The following is a 25226-nucleotide window of genomic DNA, read 5'->3' on the forward strand; positions in this document are numbered from 1 at the left end:
CCAAAAGGCACCCTCAAAGCCATGCAAATGCATAGAAATTAAATAATCTGCTCCTGAATGATTGTTGGATCAATGATGAAATTAAGGTGGAAATTTTTTAAAGTTTTGAAACAGATGAAAATAGACACAACATACCAAAAGCGTTTGAGGTACAGCAAAAACAGCGCTAAGAGGCAATTTTGCAGCGTTAACAGCCTACATCAAAAAGATAGAAAGATCTCAAATTAACAATGTAACATTGTATCTCAGAGAACTAGAAAAACGAGAGCAAACCACATCAAAAGCTTGCACAACTAAATGAAATTGAGACCAAAAACATTACAAATAATTAATTAAGTTTGTTCTTTAAAAAAATAAGCAAAATTGATAGCTAGATAATCAAGTGAAAAAGAGAACATTCAAATAAGCAAAATCAGAAATAATAAAGGTGTCATTACAACTGATGCAACAGAAATATGAAAGATCACTAATGACTACTATCAGCATCTCTCTGCATACAAGCTGGAAAACCTAGAGGAAAACCAGCCGGGCGTGGTGGCTCAAGCCTGTAATCCCAGCACTTTGGGAGGCCGAGACGGGCGGATCACGAGGTCAGGAGATCGAGACCATCCTGGCGAACATGGTGAAACCCCGTCTCTACTAAAAAAAAATACAAAAAACTAGCTGGGCGAGGTGGCGGGTGCCTGTAGTCCCAGCTACTTGGGAGGCTGAGGCAGGAGAACGGCGTAAACCCGGGAGGCGGAGTTTGCAGTGAGCTGAGATCCAGCCACTGCACTCCAGCCTGGGTGACAGAGCAAGACTCTGTCTCAAAAAAAAAAAAAAAAAACAAAACAAAACAAAATATACAACCTCCCAAGATGAACTAGAAGAAATAGAAAACCTGAACAGACCAATAAGGAGTAGTGGAATTGAATCAGTAATTTAAAATCTCTCAATAACAACAACAAAAAAGCCCAGGGCCAGATGGTTTTACAGCCAAATTCTGCTAGATGTAAAAGGAAGAACTGCTACCAATTCGACTAAAACTGTTCCAAAACATCAAGGAGGAAGGAATCCTCCCTAACTCATTCTATGAAGCTAGCATCACTCTGATACCAAAGCCAGACAAGAATACAACAAAAAAAGAAAGCTGTAGACCATTATTCCTGATGAACATAGATGCAGCTGTCCTCAATAAAATACTAGCAAACCAGATTCAGGAACATATACACAAAGAAAATCCAGCATAATCAAGTGGGTTTTATTCCAGGGATGCAAGGTTGGTTCAACATACACAAATCAATTAATGTGATTCACCACAAAAACAGAATTAAAAACAAAAAAAACTATGTGATAACATCAATAGGTGCAGGAAGAACATTCAATAAATTCCAGCATCACTTCATAATAAAAACCCTTACCAAACTAGGCATAGAAGGAACATACCTCAAAATAATAAAAGCCATATATAACAAACCCACTGCCAACATTATACTGAATGAGGAAAAGTTAAAAGAATTCCCCCTAATAACTGGAACAAGACAAAGATATCCAGTTTCACCACTGCTGTTCAACATAGTCCTAGAAATCCTAGCTATAGCAATCAGGTAAGAGAATGAAATAAAAGGCATCCAAATTGGAAAAGAGGAACTCAAATAATCTCTACTGATTATATGTTTCTATACCCAGAAAACCCTAAAGACTCCTTCAAAAGACTCCTAGATTTGATAAATGACTTCAGTAAAGTTTCAGGATACAAAATCAACATACAAAAATTAGCATTTCTTTACACCAATAACAATCAAGCTGAGAACCAAATCAAGAACTCAATCCCATTTATAATGGCTATGAAAATAATAAAATACCCAGGAATACATTTAACCAAGGAGGTGAAAGATCTCTACAAGGAGAACTACAAAATACTGATGAAAGAAACCATATATAACACAAATAAATGGAAAACATACCATGTTCATGGATCAGAGGAATAAATATTGTTGAAATGAATATACCTCCCAAAGCAATCTACAGATTTAAGGCAATTCCTATAAAATTACCAATGTCATTCTTCACAGAATTAGAAAAAAAAAATGAAATTCATACAGAACAATAGAAAGAGCCCAATAGCCAAAGTAAGCTTAAGCAAAAAGAATAAAGCTAGAGAAACCACATTGCCAGACTTCAAATTATACTACAAGGCTATAGTAACCAAAACAGCATGGTACTGGTATTTTAAAAACACACTTAGATCAATAGAAAAGAATAGAGAACCAAGAACTAAAGCCACATACCTACAACCAAGTGATCTTTGACAAAGTCAACTAGCATATACACTGTGGAAAGGACACTGTTCAATAAATGGTACTGGGAAAATTGGAGAGTCATATGCAGAATAATGAAACTGGATCCCTATCTCTCACCAGATGCAAAATTAAGATGGGTTAAAAACTTAAATGTAAGATGTCAGACTATAAAAATCCCAGAAGAGAACCTAGGAAAAACTCTTCTGGACATTAGTATAGGCAAATAATTTATAGTTAAGTCCTCAAAAGGAAATGCAACAAAAACAAAAATAGACAAATGGGACGTAATTAAATGAAAAGTTTCTGAAGAAATAATCAATAGAGTAAACAGAGAATCTACATAATGGAAGAAAACGTTTGCTAACAATGCATCTGACAAAGGGCTAATATCCAAAATCTACAAGGAACTCAAACAGCAAGAGAAAAACAAATAATGCCATTAAAAAGTGGGCCAAGGACATGAACAGACATTTCTGAGAAGAAGACATACAAGCTGCCAGCAAACATATGAAAAAAGTCCTCAACATCACCAATCATCAGAGAAATGCACATTAAAACCACAATGAAATAGCATATTACACCAGTCAGAAAAGCTATTATTAAAAAGTCAAAAAACAACAGATGTTGACAAGGATGCAAAGAAAAGGAAATGATTTATACACTGTTAATGGGAATGTAAATTAGTATACCTTTATGAAAATAATATAGAGATTTCTCAAAGAACTAAAAATAAGACTACCATTCAACCACAATCCCATTATTGAGTATCTGCTCAAAGGAAAAGAAGCCTTTTTATCAAAAAGGCACCTGCACTAGTATGCGTATTGCAGTGCTATTAACAATAACAATGCCGTGGAACCAACCTTAAGTGTTCATTAGTGAAGAATGAAATCATGTCTTTTGCAGCAACATGGATGGAACTGGAGGCCATTATCTTAAGTGAAACAACTCAGACACAAAAAGACAAATACCACATGTTCTCACAAGTGGAAGCTAAACACTGTGTACACATGGAAGCAGAATATGGAATGATGGACGATAGAGTATCAGAGGGGTGGGGAAGCGGTGGATGATGGGAGCTTGCTTGGCTGATGCAATGTGCCTTGCTCTGGTGATGGATGCACTGAAAGCCCTGACTTCACAGTGAAATATATCAATGCAGCAAAATTGCACTTGTAACCCATGAATATACACAAAAAACAAAGTTGAACGAGGTGGAGAAATTATAAGTTATATCTCAATGTTGTTTTGTTTCAAACAACAATTGAAACGTTGTAAAATTGTTTGAAAATTTATTTCAAAAATACAATTTCAAATTTGAATGGTTAAATTTGTATTAACCATTTATAGGTCTTCTTCATAGCTTTCCTTTTCCCCTAATTCTCTCATGTTAAACATTTCAAAGTGCTTAAAATTCTTTTTTAAAAGACTGCTCATTCAGATAATTCAAAAAGCAAGATGGACATAGGGGTGCAGCCTGTAGTCCCAGCTACTTGGGAAGCTGTGGGAGGATTGCTTCAGCCCAGGAGTTCTAGACCAGCCTGGGCAACATAGCAAGACCTCACCTAAAAAAAATCAAAAAGCAGATAATTTTAAATTCTGCATAGGCCTGTCAAGAGGGTAATATTGGCCCTCTTGACATCTCTTCCCCTTTGACTTCTAATATTTTGTGATTACCTAATGGTCCACAAAACTTGTTTGAAGCTTTCAGAATTGGTGTTTTCATAGATACACATTACTAATTTCCAAATATGTGTTGAAACTATTGCTATTGGAGAGAAGCAGAAAGACAAGAATTTAGCAGAATTGTCTAAGCACCTGCAAGGTTTGTTTTGTTGTTTTTGACTCTGTGCTTCCTACTGCCATCAGTAGGAACCATCTCAGTACGTTTTAGCTCTCACATTGAGAAATGAAAGCAGAAGAGAAGTTAAGGGTGTTGTCTGAAAAAGCAAGCTGGACCAGGAGCTTTCTACTTAGAGTGGTCCAGGCATCGTCATCACCTGGAAACATGTTAGAAATGTAGACTCTAGGGCCACACCCCAGACCTTTTGAATCATGATCTGTACTCGAGTAATATATAGCAAAAATGTATTATTATATTTATTTCACAAAGGTTTTTCTTCCCATTGTTAACTTTTGTTTTTTTTGTTTCATTAGAGACAGGGTTTGACACTGGTGCAGTGGCACAATTATAGCTTACTGCAACCTCAAATGCCTGGGCTCAAGCTATCCTCCTGCCTCGGCTTCCTGTTTAGCTGATACTACAGACATGCACCACTGCGCGCCCAGCCTCCATTCTTAACTTTTTAAACTTATGATTTTATTGCTTTAAAATTAAGTTTATCTTTAAAAATTGTCACCCTTTTTTTCCTTTTGAAAGAAGAACTCAAAAGATACTTGTTTAAGATCCACAAAAATTACATATCAAGGTAGCACCCTTGACTTGTCAAGCTATGATAGTAATATCAGTGTACAATTTTTCACAGGTAATGGAAGAAAACAAGGATAGGTTTCCTGGTGCCCCAAAATATGGAGGCTGGATTGTGGACAACTGCCCTATTGTAAAAGAATTGTGGATGGTCTTAATCAAGAAAGGAATTATACCTGATTTGGTCATCTATTTATCAGATACAGAAAACAATGGTTGGTAAATATTTATTATGTAAATTTGAAAGTGAAGTTTTTATTATTGATATTTTTGGTTAAATATAGAATGGACAACTCTCCACTCTTCCTAGATAGAAATACCCACCCCAGCAATCCCTGCAGGAACTAGAGGTACACAAAATGAGGCTTCCATATACTGAGAAGGTGGCCAGGAATAAGTGCCGGATGGCTGAATGTTCTAGCTGGCCGTTGTAATTGTTCTTTAAAGCTTACAGTTTAGCACACACACATACACAATTAGAAGCTATAACTTCTAAATGGATAACATATAAGGCTGAGGGCAAAGACTAAATGTTAGTTCTTCTTAACCTGAAGTAGGAAAAATGAGGTACATACATTTAGCAGAGCTAAATTTTAATTGTTCTGTTTGCCTCTTAAAGTAAGATATTCAAAATGGGAATTTCCAGGGGAAAAATATAATATATTACCTCTTTTCATGTTTTATTTATTTATACTGTATTCATACATACCTTTTTAAAGAGAATATAAGATGGTCTATTAATATTTTAAAGAATCTGGGCTCTAGATACATGCTTAAAGGAAAATATACTTAGATAATAGGCAGAAATAATGTTTGTGTTAATCTTCAAAATACATCTCACTGTATTTTATAAGCTACAAAAGTAATATTAGTCTCTTTATCTGTATTTCAGGAAAATGTTTATTTAATAGAATATATTTACAGAATAAATCTGAAATTGACTCTAAGATTTTAGAAAGATTATTAGAAGAACTACAAAAGAAAAAAAAAGAGGAAGAAGCAGCAAGGTAAAATCTGCCTAGAATGATAAAACAGATTAATGTATCTGTTATAGCAGTTAAATATCTTCTTGCAATTATACTTATAGAATATATTTAATATTGCCATGATTATTAACTTGATCTGATTCTAGTTAATTTTAAGAAAAGCAGCAATTTCACAAATACTTACAGAATCTCTAAAGCACACAGTTGTGGATGTTTTCACAGCCCATATCAAACTTGTTCTAAATCAAGCATCTGCTCTTAAAAGACACTATTTAAAAAATGAGCATGGGTGAGATATATATATTGTTATGATATTTATCTGTGACTTAATTTTGTTAACTAGCATTTACAAATTGAAGAAACAATATGATAGGAAGCAAATGAAAATATATAATACTTGTGTGACATGACTAAAATCCAAAGCCTGACTAAGTTCTACATATGGAAAGAACAGGCTAATTATTTATGTTTGACAGGTTTAACATTGAGGGCTTATTCTCTAATCTGGGTATAATGAATGACTTTTTAAAATGTGACCCCACAGTTACCTGTTCATGGCAGGGGTCAATACTAAACTTTAATAAACTATAAGTCCTTCAGATTGAAGAATAAAATATTAAAAGAAACAATGACTTAGTTTGCTAATCATTCTTCCTTACTAAAAAATTCTCTTTAAATACTTTACATTTCAATTTGTCCACTAGGATTTCTACTATTCAAAGTAATAAAGGCCTAGACATTTAAGAATTAAATTTTTCTGTGTAAATCCATGGAATCTCCTACTATTGATGATGGCACCTATGGCTTTCTTAAATTCTGTTTCCTTTTCCCTTTCAAATATTAGCTATTTGAGCTGAGACTTAGGAGGGCTCTTTAAACCTTAGAAATGAAGAAGCTGGGAGGTGGGTAATTAACAGAGGTAGAGAGTGGTTTAACTGATATGTGTGTCAGAGGATTTTACTTTTTAGTGTTCATTATTCATTTAAGCTAGTCACTCCTTTAGAAATTTAACACAAAAATATGTATGATTCAGTTAAATTAGTTAATAAAATTATTATGTGGTATATTGACCAAACACTACTTTAATTCAGACAATAATTGCAAATTTACTTATATTCCCTTTTATCTTTTAAAACTTTTGTTACAAATCTACTAATTAGCTACAATCAGCTATACTCAATCTACAGATCAGTTATAATCTGTTGATAATTAAGGAATTATTTAATCTTTTTCCAGTGAGTGAGAAATAGTCCAATCTTTGAGAACAGATGGATATCTCAACATAAGAGTAAAACAAAGTTGATGTGATTTCTAGACTGGAGATCTGCTACATTTTAAATATATTAAAAATATGTATACCTTTAACTTTTTTAAAAAAGGAGAAGATATCTTGTCCACTTTCTCTCAATTCTGCCTTCACCTCTTTTACCATATGGAATGCTCTAAGTTATTTTTATAATCAATCTTTACTTCTTTTGATTCTAAATTTTTACATCTTTATAAACTTCTTAATTTCACTTTCCCAGATTGAAGCAGGCTTTTTCTATGTTTTTGTATGTTGATTTTTAATTTTCAACATGAGTTTTTCAAAACAAACTTTTTTCCTTTATACTTCAGAAAATAAAATCTAAGATGGTTTTTAAAAAACTGTCAGACATTCACTTTTAAGGCCTTATAGGTTGGTTAGAAAAGAGAGGAACTTAACAGGATTAAGAACTGCATCTTGATCAAATATCTAAAGACATGCTAAATTTTAAAACTTCTCCAGCATCAGTTTCCAAATGTGCCAGTCAAATGACGAGATAATTTCTGTCATATTGTTAGTCTTTGGATCTTCTATCCAAGTGATTTACAGAAATTTCTAAGAACTGGCAGCAAAATTCTTCCTTATTCTGTTCAGGTCTTAGATTCTCAGCAGCAACATACTTGATCCAGGATTTGGATAAGGAAGATGTCACAAAGAGCCCCGTCTGAGGTACAGGCATAGCTTGGAGATATTACAGGTTTGGTTCTAGGCCACCACAGTAAAGCAAGTCACACGGGCTTTTTGCTTCCCAGTGCATATAAAAGTTATGTTTACACAATATTGTCATCTATTAAGTGTGCAATAGCATTATGTCTAAAACTGTATACACCTTAATTTTAGAATGCTTTAAAAGAACATGGTGATGATCATCTAAGCCTTCAGTGAGTCAATCATTTTGCTGGTGGAAGGTTTTGCCTCAGTGTTGATGGCTGCTGACCGATGAGGGTAGTGATTGCCAAAGGTTGGGGTGGCTATGGAAATTTCTTCAACTAAGACAACGATGAAGTTTGTTGCGTCTATCTGTTACTCTTTCTTTCCCAAAATATTTTTCTGTGGTATGTAATGTTGTTACTACAAACTGTGGGATACCACAAAATGTGGGATAGCATTTTACCCACAGTAGAACTTCTTTCAAAATTGGAGTCAATCCTCTCAAACCCACAACTACTTTATCAACCAAGTTTATGTAGTATTCTAAATTTTTTGTTGTAATTTCAACAATGTTCACAGCATCTTCACCAAGAATAGATTCCATCTCAAGAAACCAGTTTCTTTTCTCATCCATGAGAAGAACTCTTCATCTGTTCAAGCTTGATCATGAGATTGCAGCAATTTAGGCTTCACTTCTAATTCTAATTCTCTTCCTATTTTCACTACCTCTGCAGTTACTTCCTTCATTAAAGTCCTGAACTTATTAAAGTAATCCATGAAGGTTGGAATCACCTTCTTCTAAATTCCTGTTAATGTGGATATTTTGACCTCCTCCCACAAATCATGAATGTTCTTAATGGCAACTAGAATGGTAAATCCTTTCCAGAAGGTTTTCAATTTACTTTGCCCAGATCCATTAGAGGAATCACTATCTATGACAGCTGTAGTCTTATGAAATGTGTTTCTTAATAATTAGACTTAAAAGTCAAAATTACTCTTTGATCCATGGGCTGCAGTATGGATGTTGCATTAGCAGGCATGAAAACATTCATTCTTCTTGTATGTCTTCATCAGAGCTCTTGGGTGACTATGTGCATTGTCAATGAGCAGTATTATTTTGAAATTAATCTTTTTTTCTAAGCAGTAGATCTCAACAGCAGATAAAATACTCAGTAAAGCATGCTGTAAACAGATGTACTGTCATCTAGGCTTTGTTCTATTTGTAGAGCACAGGCAGAGTAGATTTAGCATAGTTGTTAGGGGGCCTAGGATTTTTGGACTGGGAAATGAGCATTGGCTTCACCAGCTGCACAAGCCCTTAATAAGAGTGTTAGCCTGTCCTTAAAGCTTTGAAGCCAGGCATTAACTTCTCCTCTCTAGCTCTGAAAGTCCTAGATGGCATCTTCTTCCAACAGAATTGTGTTTTGTTGACATTGAAAAATCTGTTGTTTAGTGTAGCCACCTTTATCTATGGTCTTAGCTATGTCTTCTAAATAACTTATTGCAGCTCCTACATCAGCACTTGCCTACTTCACCTTGCACTGCACTTTGATATTATAGAGATGGCTTCTTTCCTTAAGCCTCATGAACCAACTTTTGCTAGCTTCAAACTTTTCTTCTCCAGATTCCTTGCCTCTCTCAGCCATCACAGAATTGAAGAGAATTATAGGGCCTTGCTCCTGATTAGGCTTTGGCTTAATGGAATGTTGTGGCTGGTTTGATCTAATCAGACCACTCAAAAACTTTCTCCATATCAATAGTAAGGCTGTTTTACTTTTGTATCATTAGTGTATTCACTGGAGTAGCACTTTTGATTTCCCTGAAGAACATTTCTTTGGCATTCACAGCTTGGCTATTTTGCACAAGAGGCATAGCTTTTGGACTATCTCAGCCTTCAATATACCTTCCTCACTAAGCTTAGCCATTTCTAGCTTTTGATTTAAAGTGACAAATGTGGGGCTCTTTTTTTCACTTAAAAACTTAGAGGCCATTGTAGGGTTATTAATTGGCCTCATTTCAATATTATTGTGTCTTTGAGAATAGGGAGGCCTGAGGAGAGGGAGGGAGTCAAGGGATCAGCCAGTCAATGGAGCAGTCACAACACCCACAACATCTGTCAATTCAGTTTACCATCTTATATGGATGTGGTTCATGGCGCCCCAAACAATGATGATAGTAACATCAAAGATCATTGATCACAGATCACTGATACATAATAATAATGAGGAAGTTTGAAATAGAGAAATAGAGTTGCTCAATGCAGGGTTGCCACAAACCCTCAACTTGTAAAAAGGAAAAAAAAAACAAAACAGGATATCTGTAAAGTGCAATGAAGCAAAGGCAAGGTATGCCTGCAGAGCAACGGCCTGTTCACACACAGACAAAATGAGAAAGGAGTTCAGAAACAACACTCAGTAGCCTCAGAGGGCTGAGGCTGAGCAAAGAAAACTTGAATTACGCCAAGACTTCTGATGGAACACAGGATTAGGAATGCAGTGAGAGAATGTCCTCCATTAACAGGAAGCCAACCTGCTGGGAGAAGAGGTGTAGTAATGTCTTATGTGTAACTAGCTTTCAAAAGAAGGGAAAATGGATGCAAAGAACGCTGAGTATGAGAAAATAACAGGTCTGAGGAAAGCTGTGCCCCAGTGTGTGCTGCTGACACGAATGGGCTCTTCCTTAACTAGTCCCCTACTGATCAATACCTGATATAATTTTTTGTTATAATTTTTTAAAAATTCAGTCAACATTCTTTTGTATGTTTGTGCAGTAGTATTCCTCTTTCTGAGGGCTAAATTCCTAGATATAGAATTTCTAGATCAAAGGTATATACATTTTAATTTTTAATAAATATTGCCTTTCTACAGCATTTTACTAACTTTCTATCCACCTTTCTTCACCATCGTTAAGGCAGGTTTGATGCTTCAATCCTAATGAAAAACAGATGCCCTCCAGGTTTTTAAGTTTCCATATTCCAGGTCTCTTTAAATGTCATCACTACTATGTTAAAAATAAAATAATTAGGGTTTTTTTCTTATTAGAAGGATAAATTTACAAATGTTCTGCTTATTCAATATAGAAAAAATTTTAATGCAAAAAGTTAAAGAAAACTTAAAACTCTTATACGCCATCATCCATGTTGACCATTTGATTGGTTTTCTCCTAGACTTTTAATCCTCGTTTATATGCATTGTAAATACCAAATTAAAATTATATTATACATATAGTTTTATATTCAACTTTGCTTACTTAACATTATATTGTGAACATTTACCATTGAATCAGAGGAAAAATGCTACAAATCCTCCCATTTGCCTTTTCAATGTAGAGTTAGGTAATCCTTTCTTATTTTTGACAGGTTTCCTAATTAATAGACAAAGTTTTTCAAAGTATAACATTCCAGTTTTTCTCCCCCAGAAGAAAATACTGAAAAGTAACTAGTCTCAACATGAGTACTTTAAAATTATACATTGTAAAGTAAGTATAATACGATTTAATCTTTATTTTTAACACTACAAGCATTTAATCCTGCAATAGTGTGAGAAGTCTGAATTTCCAAAGATAATTAAATTTGAAACTTTTCATTTCAGAAAAGCCACAGAAGAGGCACTGAGACTTGAAGAAGAAAATCGAAGGCTACTGGAAATTATGAAAGTGAAGGCAAAAGGCAAGCACAGATTGCTATGACTGATGATGTGTCATGGTATTGTTACTGCAAGCAATTGCACTATTTCAAGTGAATTATAGACTGGGTGATCACATTTCCCAATTTGTCCATGAGAACCCAGGTTTATGCCTACGTTCTTGAAGTCTTTATAGTAACTTTTATTCTTAAAGTGTTCCAGTTTGTATACTAAATAATATTGTCACTGAAGTAATGGATTCATAGGAAAATGACTCTTGACACAGATACCTATTCATATACCCTGTACAAGTGATACACAGCAGAATAGCACACACAGCTTGTCTTTAAATGGTTGCTGTTGACACAGGTGACACACAGCTGTTAGAATTACTTCTGTTAGAACCATCCTACAGGAGTTGAGAAAACAGCAAATCTCTTATTACCCACTCACTGACTTTAAGATTAAACTCCCATCTTCATTATATAACTTACTCTAACAGTTTCTTTTAAGATTTGAGTGTTTCAATGGACTTAAACTGTACCCTAGAACAAATAGATTTAACAGATAATTATAGAACATTCTACCCAACAACTGCAGAATATTAATTCTGTTCATCAGCACATAGAATATCCTGCAAGATAGATCATATAATAGGCCACAAAACAGGTCTCAGCAAATTTATTTTTTATTTTTATATTTATTTTTTGAAACAGAATCTCGCTCTGCCGCCCAGGCTGGAGTGCAGTGGCACGATCTCAGTTCACTGCAAGCTCTGCCTCCTGGGTTCACACCATTCTCCTGCCTCAGCCTCCCAAGTAGCCGGGACTACAGGCGCCTGCCACCATGCCCGGCTAATCTTTTGTATTTTTATAGAGACGGAGTTTCACCATGTTAGCCAGGATGGTCTCGATCTCCTGACCTCGTGATCCGCCCACCTTGGCCTCCTAAAATGCTGGGATTACAGGCATGAGCCACCGTGCCCGGCAGTCTCAGCAAATTTAAGAAAATCAAAATTATACCAAGTACTCTGTCAGACCACAGTGGAACAAAATTGGAAATCAGCTCCAGAAGGAACCCTCAAAACTATACAAATACATAGAAATTAGACAACCTGCTCCTGAATGATCTTTGGGCCAACAATTAAATCAAGAAGGAAATTTAAAAATTATTTGAACTGAACAATAACAGTGACACAACTTATCAAAACTTCTGGGATACAGCAAAAGTGGTCCAAAAAGGAAAGTTCATAGTATTAAATGCTTACATCAAAAAGTCTGAAAGAGCACAAATAGACAATCTAAGGTCACACCTCAAGGAACTAGAGAAGTAAGAACAACCCAAACCCAAACCCAGCAGAAACAAGAACAACCCAAACCCAAACCCAAGATCCCCAAAACAGAAGAAAAGAATAACAAAGATCAGAGCAGAACTAAATAAAATTGAAACAAAAATAAATAAATAAATAAAAGAAAAATGAAACAAAAAGCTGGTTCTTTGAAAAGATAAAATTGATAGACCATTAGCAAGATTAACCAAAAAAAGAAGAGAGAAGATTCAAATAAGCTCAATTAGAAATGAAACAGGAGACCAGGTGTGGTGGCTCACGCCTGGAATCCCAGCACTTTGGGAGGCTGAGGTGGGTGGATCACTTGAGGTTAGGAGTTCGAGACCAGCCTGGCTAACATGGTGAAACCCCGTTTCTACTAAAAATTTTTTAAAAATTAGCCAGGCATGGTGGTGCACGCCTATAATCCCAGCTACTTGGGAAGCTGAGGCAGGAGAATCGCTTGAACCTGGGAGGCAGAGGTTGCAGTGAGCTGAGATTGTGTCACTGCACTGTAGCCTGGGCAACAGGCTAAAAAGCAAGAGAGCAAGAAAGCAAGAAAGCAGGCAGGCAGGAAGGAAGGAAGGGAAAAAAAAGAAACAGGAGCTATTACAGCCAGTACCACAGAAACACAAAAGATCATTCAAGGCTACTATGAACACCTTTATGCATACAAACTAGAAAATCTAGAGGAGATGGATAAATTCTTGGAAGTAAGCAACCCTTCTAGATTAAATCAGGAAGAAATAGAAGCTCCGAACAGACCAATAACAAGTAGCAAGATTGAAAACAGTAATTTTAAAATTTCCAATAAGAAAAAGTCCAGGACAAGGTGGATTCACAGCTGATTTCTATCAGGCATTCAGAGAATTGGTACCAATCTTACTGAAACTATTCCAAAAGCTAGAGAGAGAGGGAATCCTCCCTAAGTCATTCTATGAAGCCAGTATCACTCTAATACCAAAACCAGGAAAGAACATTAAAAAAAAAGGAGCAAGACCAATATCCCTGATGAACATAGATGCAAAAATCATCAACGAAATACTAACTGAATTCAATAGCATGTCAAGAAGATAATACACCATGATCAAATGGGTTTCATACCAGGGATGCAGGGATAGTTTAACATACACAAGTCAATAAATGTGATACACCATGTAAACAGAAGTAAAAACAAAAATCTTATGATCATCTCAATAGATGCAGAAAAAGCATTTGACAAAATCCAGCACCCCTTTATGATTAAAACCCTCAGCAAAATGGACATAAAAGGAACACACCTCAAGGTAATAAAAGCCATCTATGGCCGGGCACAGTGGCTCACGCCTGTAATCCCAGCACTTTGGGAGGCTGAGCCGGGCAGATCACAAGGTTAGAATATCGAGACCTTCCTGGCTAACACGGTAAAACCTCGTCTCTACTAAAAATACAAAAAATTAGCCAGGCATGGTAGCATGTGCCTGTAGTCCCAGCTACTCAGGAAGCTGAGGCAGGAGAATCACTTGAACCCAGGAGGTGGAGGTTGCAGTGAGCGAGATCATGCCACTGCACTCCAGCCTAGGTGACAGAGCAAGATTCTGTCTCAAAACAAAACAAAACAAAACAAAAAAGCAATCTATGACAAACCCACAGCCAACATTATAGTGAAAGGGGAAAAGCTAAAAGTATTGCCACTGAGAGCTAGAACAAGACAAGGATGCCCACTTTCGCCACTGCTGTTCAACATTGTACTGGAAGTCCTAGCCGGAGCAATCAGACAAGAGAAAGAAGTAAAGAGCATTTAAATCGGTAAAGAGGAAGTGAAACTGTTGCTATTCACTGATGAGATATGATCATATACCTAGAAAATTCTAAATACTCATCCGAAAAAGCTCCTAGATCTGATAAATGAATTCAATAAAGTTTTGGGATACAAAATCAATGTACACAAATTAGTAGTACTGCTATATAACAACAACAACCAAGCTGAGAATCAAATCAAGAACTCAACCCCTTTTACAACAGCTGCAAAAAAAAAAAAAAAAAAAAAAAAAAAAAAGTATATATATACACCTAACCAAGGAGGTGAAAGATTTCTACAAGGAAAACTATAAAACACTGCTGAAAGAAATCATGAATGACACAAACAAATGAAAACACATCCCATGCTCATGGATGGGTAGAATCCATTAGCATGTGAAAATAAATATACTGCCAAGAGCAATCTACAAATTCAATGCAATTCCCATCAAAATACCATCATTATTCTTTACAGAACTGCAAAAAAAAAAAATCCTAAAATTCAAATGGAACACAAAAAGAGCCCACATAACCAAAGAAGACTAAGCAAAAAGAACAAATCTATAGGCATCACATTACCCAACTTCAAACTACACTTCAAGGATATAGTTACCAAAACAGCATGGTACTGGTATAAAAATAGGCATGTAGACCAATGGAACAGAATAGAGAACCCAGAAATAAAGTCCAATATTTACAGCCAGCTGATATTCGACAAGGAAAACAAACAAACAAACAAACAGACAAAACATAAAATGGAGAAAGGACACCCTGTTCAACAAATGGTGCTTCATTGACAAGCCACAATGAAGAATGAAGCTGGATCTTTGTCTCTCACCTTATGCAGAAATCCACTGAAGATGGATCAAGGACTTAAATCTAAGACCTGAAACCATAAAAATTCTAGAAGATAACATCAAAAAACTATTCTAGACATTGGCTTAGGCAAATAGTTCATGCCCAAGAACCCAAAAACAAAAAGATAAATAGATATGAGCTAATTAAACTAAAAGGCTTCTGCACAGCAAAAGAAATAATCAGCAGAGTAAACAGACAACCCACAGAGTGGGAGAAAATCTTCACACACTACCCATCTGACAAAGGACTAACATCCAGAATCTACAAGGAACTCAAATCAGCAAGAAAAAAAATAATAATCCCATCAGAAAGTGGGCTGAGGACATGAATAGACAGTTCTCAAAAGAAGATATACAAATGGCCAACAAATATATGAAAAAATGCTCAACATCACTAATGATCCGCGAAATGCAAACCAAAACCATAGTGACATGCCACCTTACTCCTGTAAGAATGGCCATAATTTAAAAATCAAAAAATAATAGATGTTGGCATGGATGTGATGAAAGGGAAACAGTTTTACATTGCTGGTGAGAATGTAAACCAGTACAACACTATGGAAAACACTATGGTAGTTCCTTAAAGAACTAAAAGTAAAACTACCATTTGATCTAGCAGTTCTACTCCTGGGTATCTACCCAGGGGAAAAGAAATCATTATTTGAAAAAGACTTGCACACACATGTTTATAGCAGCACAATTCACAATTGAAAAAATATAGAACCAGCCTAAATGCCATCAACCAACGAGTGGATAAAGAACATGTGATATATATATTATATATCATAAAAAGGAACGAAATAATGGTTTTTGCAGCAACCTGGATGGAGTTGGAGACCATTATTCTAAGTGAGGTATCTCAGGAATGGAAAACCAAACGTCATATGTTCTCACTTATAAGTGAGAGCTAAACTATGAGGACACAAAGGCATAAGAATGATATACTAGACTTTGGGAAGTTGGGGGGAAGGTGGGAGGAAGATGAGGAATAAAGGGCTACACATTGGGTACAGTGTACACTGCTCGGATGATAGGTGTACCAAAACCTCAGAAATCACCACTAAAGAACTTTTCCGTGGAACCAAACACCACCTGTTCCTCAAAAACTTTCGGAATAAAAAAATTTTTTAAAGATAAAACAGACGTTAAAAAAAGACTGGAGCTCTTAACCTAGAGTCTATGGGTAAAATTCAGAGATGTGTGAACTTAATTGGAAAATAATTCAAAATTTATTTTCACTAACGTTTAACTGAAATTTATTATTTCCTTCAATGCACAATTAATATAGGCAACAAACCACAATAGTATTAGCAATACCTTGACTTTGTCACCAATAGAAATGAAGATGTTTTCATATCACGTTATAGTTTTACGTATCTTTATGTTTATCACTGTTGCAAAATTGTGGTAGTTATTAAACCAGCTACTAGTTCTGGGTTGTTTGGGTTTTTTTTGGTTTTTTCTTTGTTTGTTTGTTTGTTTGTTTTGAGCCACAGTCTCACTCCATGACCCAGGCTGGAGTGCAGTGACACAATCTCAGCTCACTGCAACCTCCACCTCCCGGGTTTGAGCGATTCTCCTGCCTTAGCCTCCTGAATAACTGGGGCTACAGGTGTGTGCCACCACACCCAGCTAATTTTTGTATTTTGTATTTACATTTAATATATTGATTATCACACTACATGATTTATTATTTTTTGTTAACTGTAAGAAAATCAATCATTATATATATAATCTAGCCAGGTGCTACCCATTAGAAACATAATATAAGCCACACATGGAACTTTAAATTTTCTAAAAGTCACATATTTTATATTTAGTTTTTCACATTAAATATTTAAAATTCACTGTATGTTTTATACTTGCAGTATATATCAATTTGGACTAGCCTCATTTCAAGTGCTCAATTGCCACATGTAGCTAGTGGCTACTATATTGAATGTTGCTGATGTAGCCTTTTCTTTGACATTGGGCTATTTCTAGATTTACTGTAAGGATATTTGGAACTGCCATAAACATTTCATTTTTGAATGAACCCCTAGTCTGGTACTCACATAGCACTCTGAGCAGATGACTATCATCCTTTACCACTGCATGTGAATAGCTATAATATATAGATAATTTTTCTATCTCCCCCATTAAACTACATACTCTAGGAGGGCAGGGACCATTTTGTATTCTTTGCTTGGCTTCAGCACTTGTCAACACCTAATAAATATTTGTTGACTTCAACCAAATGATAATTTATTTCTTCAAATTTTTTTAAAAGCTGAAGAGACTGATAATGAGGATGAAGAGGAGATTGAAGGTGATGAGTTGCAAGTTCACGAAGAGCCTGAGCTACCTGAGGTATCTCACGATACCCGAGGGTCATTGTTACCTGAGGAGTCTGAAGCATCTGAGGCCCCTGAAACTGAGCCTGAAGCAGGTTAGACTTTATTGATAGCAAGTTCTTAATTCTACTCATGTGCATTAATGTGTCTGGGCATGTGTGTATGTATATATGTTGGTAAAATGGAAGCTGGCTGAGAATGGGGAGATGAGCCCCCAAAGAGCAGCCGTTGAGTCCAAATCTCACAGTTTCAAGTGTGATAGGAAAGCGGAGTTTGCTCTGCCCCAGCACTGGCATGCAGAAGCACAGCTGGCTATGTAATTTCTGGGGCATGTTGTTCAAAAAGCAGGAAAGAAGTGTCATTAAAGGTAGTAAAATATAATGCTTTTTCCTTTCTTCCAGAGTCTCTCTCTCAATTTGTTTGTTTCTCTACTTTTTTGTTTGCTATTTAATGTTGCTCTAAGTAAAGAAAAAGTAAATTAAAATTTTAAATTATTAGCATGAATTTTACAGTTCATCTTTGTGGTGTGTAATGCCATTTTTAAATGCAAATATAAGAGCATTTTAAACATAAATATAAGAGCATTAACTCTTTAAGCCCTACCTCAGAGGTCTCATTTGGTGGATGAGGCAGGGCAAGAAGGAATCTATGTGCCATGAAAACCACTCCAAGGACTAGAGAGTGGGCTTAAAGCAGGAAGATAGGGTACCCACTTGTGGTGGGAGTGAGGCTTGCAAATGCTTTCAAGCAGAGTCAGTATTGAATCTGACACTCACCCTACAAACTAAAAGGTCTTCAGATACCTGTAACTGGATGCTAGCCTGGAGCAGTTAAGGGCTTGGAACTGCTGTGAGTTTATAAAAGAAGCAAGACTAAGGGAAATTAATGAAAATTACACAATTCATATTTCACGGCTTGTACGTGCATGTGTTTCATTCTGACAAATATATTGAGCATTATGCATATCTAAGCGCCCCAGGCTGGTTTGTCCGCTTAAAAAGTTATCGAAACCCCAGGCATCTTCTTTCCTCCTGCATTTCTCTCCAGTATCTGACTCCATCCTCACAATCCAAAGCTGGCTGCTGCATCCAGACACAATGTCTCCTCTTGCAAGCTTTTACTTTTTATTTCTAATTCAAGAAATGGTTCCCAGAGACTTTCACCTACATTTCATTGAGCAGGATATTGTATCATTGTCTACCCCTACTTGCAGGGAATCTGGGAATTTAATTTGGACTTGGCTTCCTTGCCTAGATGGTAGAAGCCAATGGAGTAGAAGAATGAGAGGGGGTTTGAGGGAGCCAACCAACAGTATCTACCATACTGCCTTTGCACAGGTGCAGGTTGCAGGAATGCCTAGGCTCAGGTTCATGATTTCATCCAAGAAATAAGGGATCATCTGCTCAAATTCTTAAACAAATGCTTAACTGAGACTTTAGAGTTTCACATAAAAGAGAAATATTTTTTCATAGTATAGGTGGTAGATCAGCTGTATCAGAATCACCTATGGTTCTTATTTTAAAGTAAGCCTCTGAGCTCTATACAGGTTCTGGTTCAGTAAGTCTATGATAGAATTTAGGAATCTACATTTTAATGAACACCCCAGTGATTCTTATACATACTAACAGTTGAGAACTACTGCTATAGGAAAAAAATTTTGCCTGAAAAAAAGGTTTTGTAAATTTTTCCTTATATCATGGAAAAAGCACAGTAGCATGCCTGAGAAAAATCTGATCCTGAAAATAAAAACTCTAGAATGATTTAGCTGTACACTGTATCTGCAGGTCAAAATTAATGAATATATTGAATAGAAATTTGAAAAATGTCTATTAAAGACAGTGAGCATAGTTCTGATATAGTTGATGTTGAACTGTGTGTTTCAAAATCATACATCCATCCAGGTTTGATAAAAATATGTGCTAACTATAGAAAATATGGAAATTATACAAATAGAAAGATGGGGGAAATCGTCATTGATCTGACAACAAAAGGCAACGATACCTAACATTCTAATGTATTTCCTTTTAGCTTTTTAAAGCATGGTGTTTTGTTTGTTTTGTTTTTATCTAACTGTGATCCAATTAGACTTCAGCCTGAGAGAAAGGTTTCCTCTCAGACATTTTTAAAGTCCTACAAGAGAGTTATTTTCAATAAACAATAACTATTTATATGGAAATTATTTGTTTATAAACTTCCTTCAGATAGCATTTTGGAAAGAGACAACTTCTCCACATTGTTGAATGCTCATTAGTGTGGCCAGTTTTTTCCAGTCCACTAGAACAGGCTGTGCATTTCTGTAGCTTTGTGGTATTAGGATCATGATAATTCCATTTGGATTTCTCCCAAATTCCACATGACTCCATTCCTGAGATTTTAATTTTGATTCATCTCTTAGTCATCTGGTCTACATCTTTGAGCAACTTTTTAAGGATCCAGGGTGGCATATTTTGTGATTTTTCTGCAAATCTATTGCTTTTGCACATATAAAACAACTTAGAAGCTATTAAATTATTGTCATAACCTTTTCTTCTCAGAATTCCTCATGTTGACATTGCTTTGTCTTCTACACATGGAAAAGTCAAGATATTGCCTCATTTCTGTTCTTTTCATTCTTTTCCTGCAGGGATGCTCAAAGGATCCTTTTCAATGCCATTATTTGTTAAAACTTTGCTGATATGTGAATGATTTACCCTGGAATTCATTGAGCTCTTTTTGTCTTCATATCACAATCTTTGTCTACCTAAAAATGCCTTTTTTCAGTTATTGTTTCAGATTCCTTTTTCAGTATCGTTTATTATTTTTGGTCAGATAACAATTGTTTCTCAACCACGTTAGTCTTCTTTTTCCTAATAGTTCTCATCTCTTTGTATTTTTTCTCTGGATTCTTCAGAGACTTGTTATCCTCCGTGTCACTGGTTTGCCTTCTCCACTTTATTGCCTCTCTACTAATGCGTTTTTAAAATTTTTTATTTCAATAGTTTTAGGGGTACAAGTGGGTTTTGGTTACATGGATGAATCACATATAGTGGTGAAGTCTGGGGTTTTAGCATACCTATCACTCAAGTAGTGTACATTGTATCCTATAGGTGGTTTTTCATCCCACACTTACCTCTCACCCTGCTCCCTTCTGAGTCTCCAGTGTCCATTATACCACTCTATATGCCTTTGCATAGCCGCAGCTTAGCTCTCACTTATGAGAACATTCCCAATGCATATGTTAACTCTACTATTGCATTTTAGATTTCCTTGCATTGTTTTCTTATTTCAGTTACCTTTCTTGTATTTCTGCCTTTATTTTAGGTTGGTCTCTCTTTATGCCTCGTGATTTTTATTTCATAGACTCAGTTGTTCTCTTGGTTTTTTAGTACTCCAAGCATACATCTTGTAAAATTTACTCTGCTTTATATAAGAAATTGTCTTCAGAAGTAAAATTTTCATCTGAATCTTTGGATCAATACTCTCTTTTTCTTCATCAATTTTATTTTTGTTGTTTTTGTGGACTTACCTTGGGTGAAGCAGAATATTTCCAACTCTTCATTTACCAACAGGAAGGGTAGGTAGAATATTTATAAGAACCCTGCCCCCCTACCCTGACCACCAGACACATGTACCTTTCACTTAGACTTCTTTCCTGGCACTCTCAGATATAGACCTGTTATATCTGATACAGGTTAATGCAAATCAACCTAGTTCAAGTTGTAATATTTAGTAAGTATTCATCTTACATGGCTCTTCTAGACTAAGGCTAGATCTTCACCCCCAACTATTGCAGTCTTTGATTAAGCCAGAGAAGCTAAGGTATTGTAGAATTATCTGTATATTCTTGGTGTTCTTTTTTCTCTTCCATGGTTTATAATGATTTTCTTAATCGAGCAACCTACAATTAAACATGCCACCACCAGGCCAGCCTCAGGCTTGTCCCCTTCTACTTCCTGCTCTATTGAGTATTAAACATTATAGATCCTGTTGAAAGAGGACCCAAGTATTATTTTAGCTACCTCAGAAGACAGTTTCCACAGTGTTACAGAATATGTGTGTGTGTGTATATACATATAGATTTATGTATTTTTGTCTTTGCAAAACTTGTGTTTCAGAACTAGGAGCGGAGTAGGATGAAAAGACAGATAATTAGGCCTGCCTTCCCTGAAACCACCTCTGCTGGATCTGTATGTGCAGCGTGTCTTATATCCTTCAGGAACACAGTTTTCAATCTATACATTCGACAGTGAAATTAGTTGAGATTCTCTTAAATCTCTCCATGCCTACACCTACAGCTGGGACTTTGCAATATCATCATCTCTCATTGCCACTTTGTGGTCTTTTTTGGTGTATCTTCTTGAAAATTTTCTTTTTTAATAGAGATGGTGTCTTGCTCTGTCACCCAGACTAGTGTGCAGTGGCATGATCAAAGCTCACTGTAACTTGAACTCCTGGGATCAAGTGATCTTCCCACCTCAGCCTCCCATGTAGCTAGGACCACAGGTATGAGCCACCATGCCTGGCTAATTTTCATTTTTTGTAGGGATGTGATCTTGCTGTGTTGCCTAGGCTGGTCTTGAACTCCCGGCCTTAAGTGATTCTCCCACCTCTGCCTCCCAAAGGCTGGGATTACAGGCATGAGTCACAATGCCTGGCTTCATGGGTATTTTAATAAGAAATTAAAAGGAATATCAGGTATTATTAGTCTACTGCCAAATTAAAAGAAGTTTGATTAATATTTAACAAATTATCAGCCAGAATTGTATGTATCATGTGTCAATTATTATTCTAGTCCATGTCTTTTTATGTGTTTAAGAATATTCTTTATTTTCTGCCTTTTTAATTATGTATTCTTATGCCATTTTTTCCCTAACAAAAACTGTACTTTCTATTAGACATTTCATATACAATTTAAACTATTTGAAGTGTTCTTTGTGCCAAAACATTCATAAAGGAATAAAGTTTTAAAATTCAAACACTAACTATTAGATTTCTTTCTTAAGTATCTGAGCCTATTGAGGAAACTACAGTGGAAACAGAAATCCCAAAAGGATCCAAAGAGGGCCTGGAAACTGAAAAATTATCTGAAACAGGTTAGACTGTAAAATGAAAGTAGTTAGTGCATAAAAGTACTTTCCATATTTTCTTATAACGAGTCCCTAATTTTAGGCATAGTAGGTGCTTCATACTTATTTCTTTCTATGTTGTATGCTAATTGACATACATAAATATTTGGCTTACTACATTAAAAGTCTATCAAACCAGATTATAACACTGGTTTTCACACAAATTTGTTTTATACATTTTTTGTTAACAGTTAAAGTTTCCTTAAGAAACTCATGTTAATTATCCAAAAGCTTGAGTTTTAGTAACAGGTAAATATACATCTACAGCAAATATAAGAACAAAGCATAATTAAATTATAAATTTATGAATGTATATTGTTGCTTAGAATATTTTTTTCAACTGTTTAAAAATATTACAAAGTATAAGTTATTTTGGCAATATGGCTAACGATAGGATATTTAAAGCCCCTTTTTTCTTTCCTTTGTCTTTTACTCAAAAGTTGTACTACCTGAGTTTCCAGAAGACTCTTATCCTGATGTTCCTGAAATGGAGCCATTTAAAGAGAAGATTAATTCTTTCATCATCCTCTGGAAACAGCTGGAAGCAACAATTAGTGAGGCTTACATTAAAATTTTAAACTTGGAGATTGCTGACAGAACTCCACAGGAATTACTTCAAAAAGTAGTTGAGACTATGGAAAGTAAGGGCTTTAATCATAACATTAATTATCAAGAGCAGGCAATAGTATTAGAAGCATTTTGAAACTTGAAAGCCTTCCTTGATGGTTTATGAAGTAAATGTTCAATATATGCAAGGCTGATGTATAAAATACTTAGCAACTATCACAGTGCAGGTCCTGACCAATCAGAACAGCTACGTGGTCCAAACACCTCTGGCCATACTGACCAGTTGTCACATAAGGAACTTACAAAGGCCTATTTGCATACATATTTAATCTAAGAGACTAATAATAATAATTAATTTTCTTAACTTTATGGTAATATGCTAATAACTTTTTTGCTAAAAATATTTTCCCCAATGATTCTCTTTTTCTCTAGAACCATTTCAATATACTGCATGGGAGTTAACTGGGGAAGATTATGAGGAAGAAACAGAAGACTACCAGACTGAAGCAGAGGTTGATGAGGAGCTAGAGGAAGAGGAAGAGGAAGAGGCATGATTCTTTTATTTCTATTCATCCTCGTTTGTGAAGTCATTGAAAATATGCAAATAAGAGTGGTAACTATCACTTTTGGACCCCAAGTGAATGGGCATTCTCATTTGCACATACATTCTCCCTCTGCCTCAGCATCACTTGACCCCCCTGAAATTCCAGGCTATGTAGTATGAAAAAAGACTCATGAAAAGATAAAAGGAAACTACTTTAACTTTTTTACATGGAAAAAAGTTTAAGTTTTAAATACATAAATATTTTATAAATTTAGCAGAAGTGGTGGTTGTAACTAAAAGAGGCTACTTGCATGAAAATAATGAGCAGTGTTCTCAGTTAGGAGCAACTCATATTCAGGCCCCATCCACTCCCTTGGCATCAGAATTTGGACAACTACTCTCATTTGATAGCTGTCCAGTTCAGACATCTATCAGTAATGAAACAGGAAGTGGTTCTTTTAATTTGAAGCTTTATAAATATTATGTTATTAAGTTATATAAACATAGACTTGTGATTAACTGGGTTAAGTTGCCTGACTTAAACCCAAATATGTATGTGTCAAACTACAAACAGTATGTAGTGTGATTCTGATAACAGGTTTTAGTACTTTATCACTAAGGAACTGGAGAGCCTTTCTTTGGGATGACTAAAGGATGTGGGTTTTGTCCCACTCAGATGCAGATTCTTTTCTTTCATCATCCATCGTCTGCCATGTCTGCTGTTGTTCTTCTGTGTCCCACTCTGGCCCACCATAAAATGATCTCTGGTATCTGCAGACAATTATCAAGCCGGCTATAATACTCAAAGCTTATATTTTAAAGTATGGTCTTCATTAATAATATATTTTTTTTTAAAAAAAACCCTCCCAATTCACAGAGCATTGGGTAAGGTACTAACAAGGGTCTAGCCTTAGGAATGGGGAATAACTAGATCTAGCATAAATGAAACTTTGGCCCCGCCTATCAAAAAGCAAAAGCCAAAAGGATCAAACTGCTTCCAAGTAACCTAACTGTGTCCAAGAGCAATGCTCAAGAATATTTATGGGAATACAAAGTAAAATTATAGTAGCCACTGAAAGATTGTGAGACCTGCAAACAGGCAGAAAAATATGACTCACATTGAGGAGAAAAAGTAATCAACTGAAATGGATTCAGAACTGACAAAGGTGTTCTTAGAATTAGATGACAAGGACAGTAAAACAGTTGTTATTCTATATGTTCAAAAAGTTAAACAGAGATATAGAAGATATAATAAATACCTCAATTGAACTTTTAAGCTTGAAAAGTACAGTATATGGAATGAAATATATATTAATGGTATGACCGCAGTTTAGCCACTGCAAGAGAAATAGCAATAGAAACTGTCCAAAATGAAACAACAGAGGAAAAAGATTCTGAAAAAAAATGAGAAGAGCATCAGTGATCTGTGGAACAACTT

The 25226-nt window shown here is 35.6% G+C and overlaps 1 protein-coding gene across 1 annotated transcript in view; it reads left to right on the forward strand.

The window, feature by feature from the left end:
* AK9 (adenylate kinase 9) overlaps positions 1-25226 on the forward strand; it is a 184121-nt gene that overhangs the window by 95268 nt on the left and 63627 nt on the right. The window contains exons 18-24 of the mRNA XM_030928725.1: positions 4769-4925; positions 5603-5717; positions 11244-11320; positions 17509-17667; positions 22555-22644; positions 23118-23318; positions 23677-23792. Of these exons, the coding sequence (XP_030784585.1) occupies positions 4769-4925; positions 5603-5717; positions 11244-11320; positions 17509-17667; positions 22555-22644; positions 23118-23318; positions 23677-23792 (915 nt within the window). The remainder of the gene's footprint in view (positions 1-4768; positions 4926-5602; positions 5718-11243; positions 11321-17508; positions 17668-22554; positions 22645-23117; positions 23319-23676; positions 23793-25226) is intronic.

This window comes from Rhinopithecus roxellana, chromosome 4 (genome assembly GCF_007565055.1).
Source record: "Rhinopithecus roxellana isolate Shanxi Qingling chromosome 4, ASM756505v1, whole genome shotgun sequence".
NCBI lineage: Eukaryota > Metazoa > Chordata > Mammalia > Primates > Cercopithecidae > Rhinopithecus > Rhinopithecus roxellana.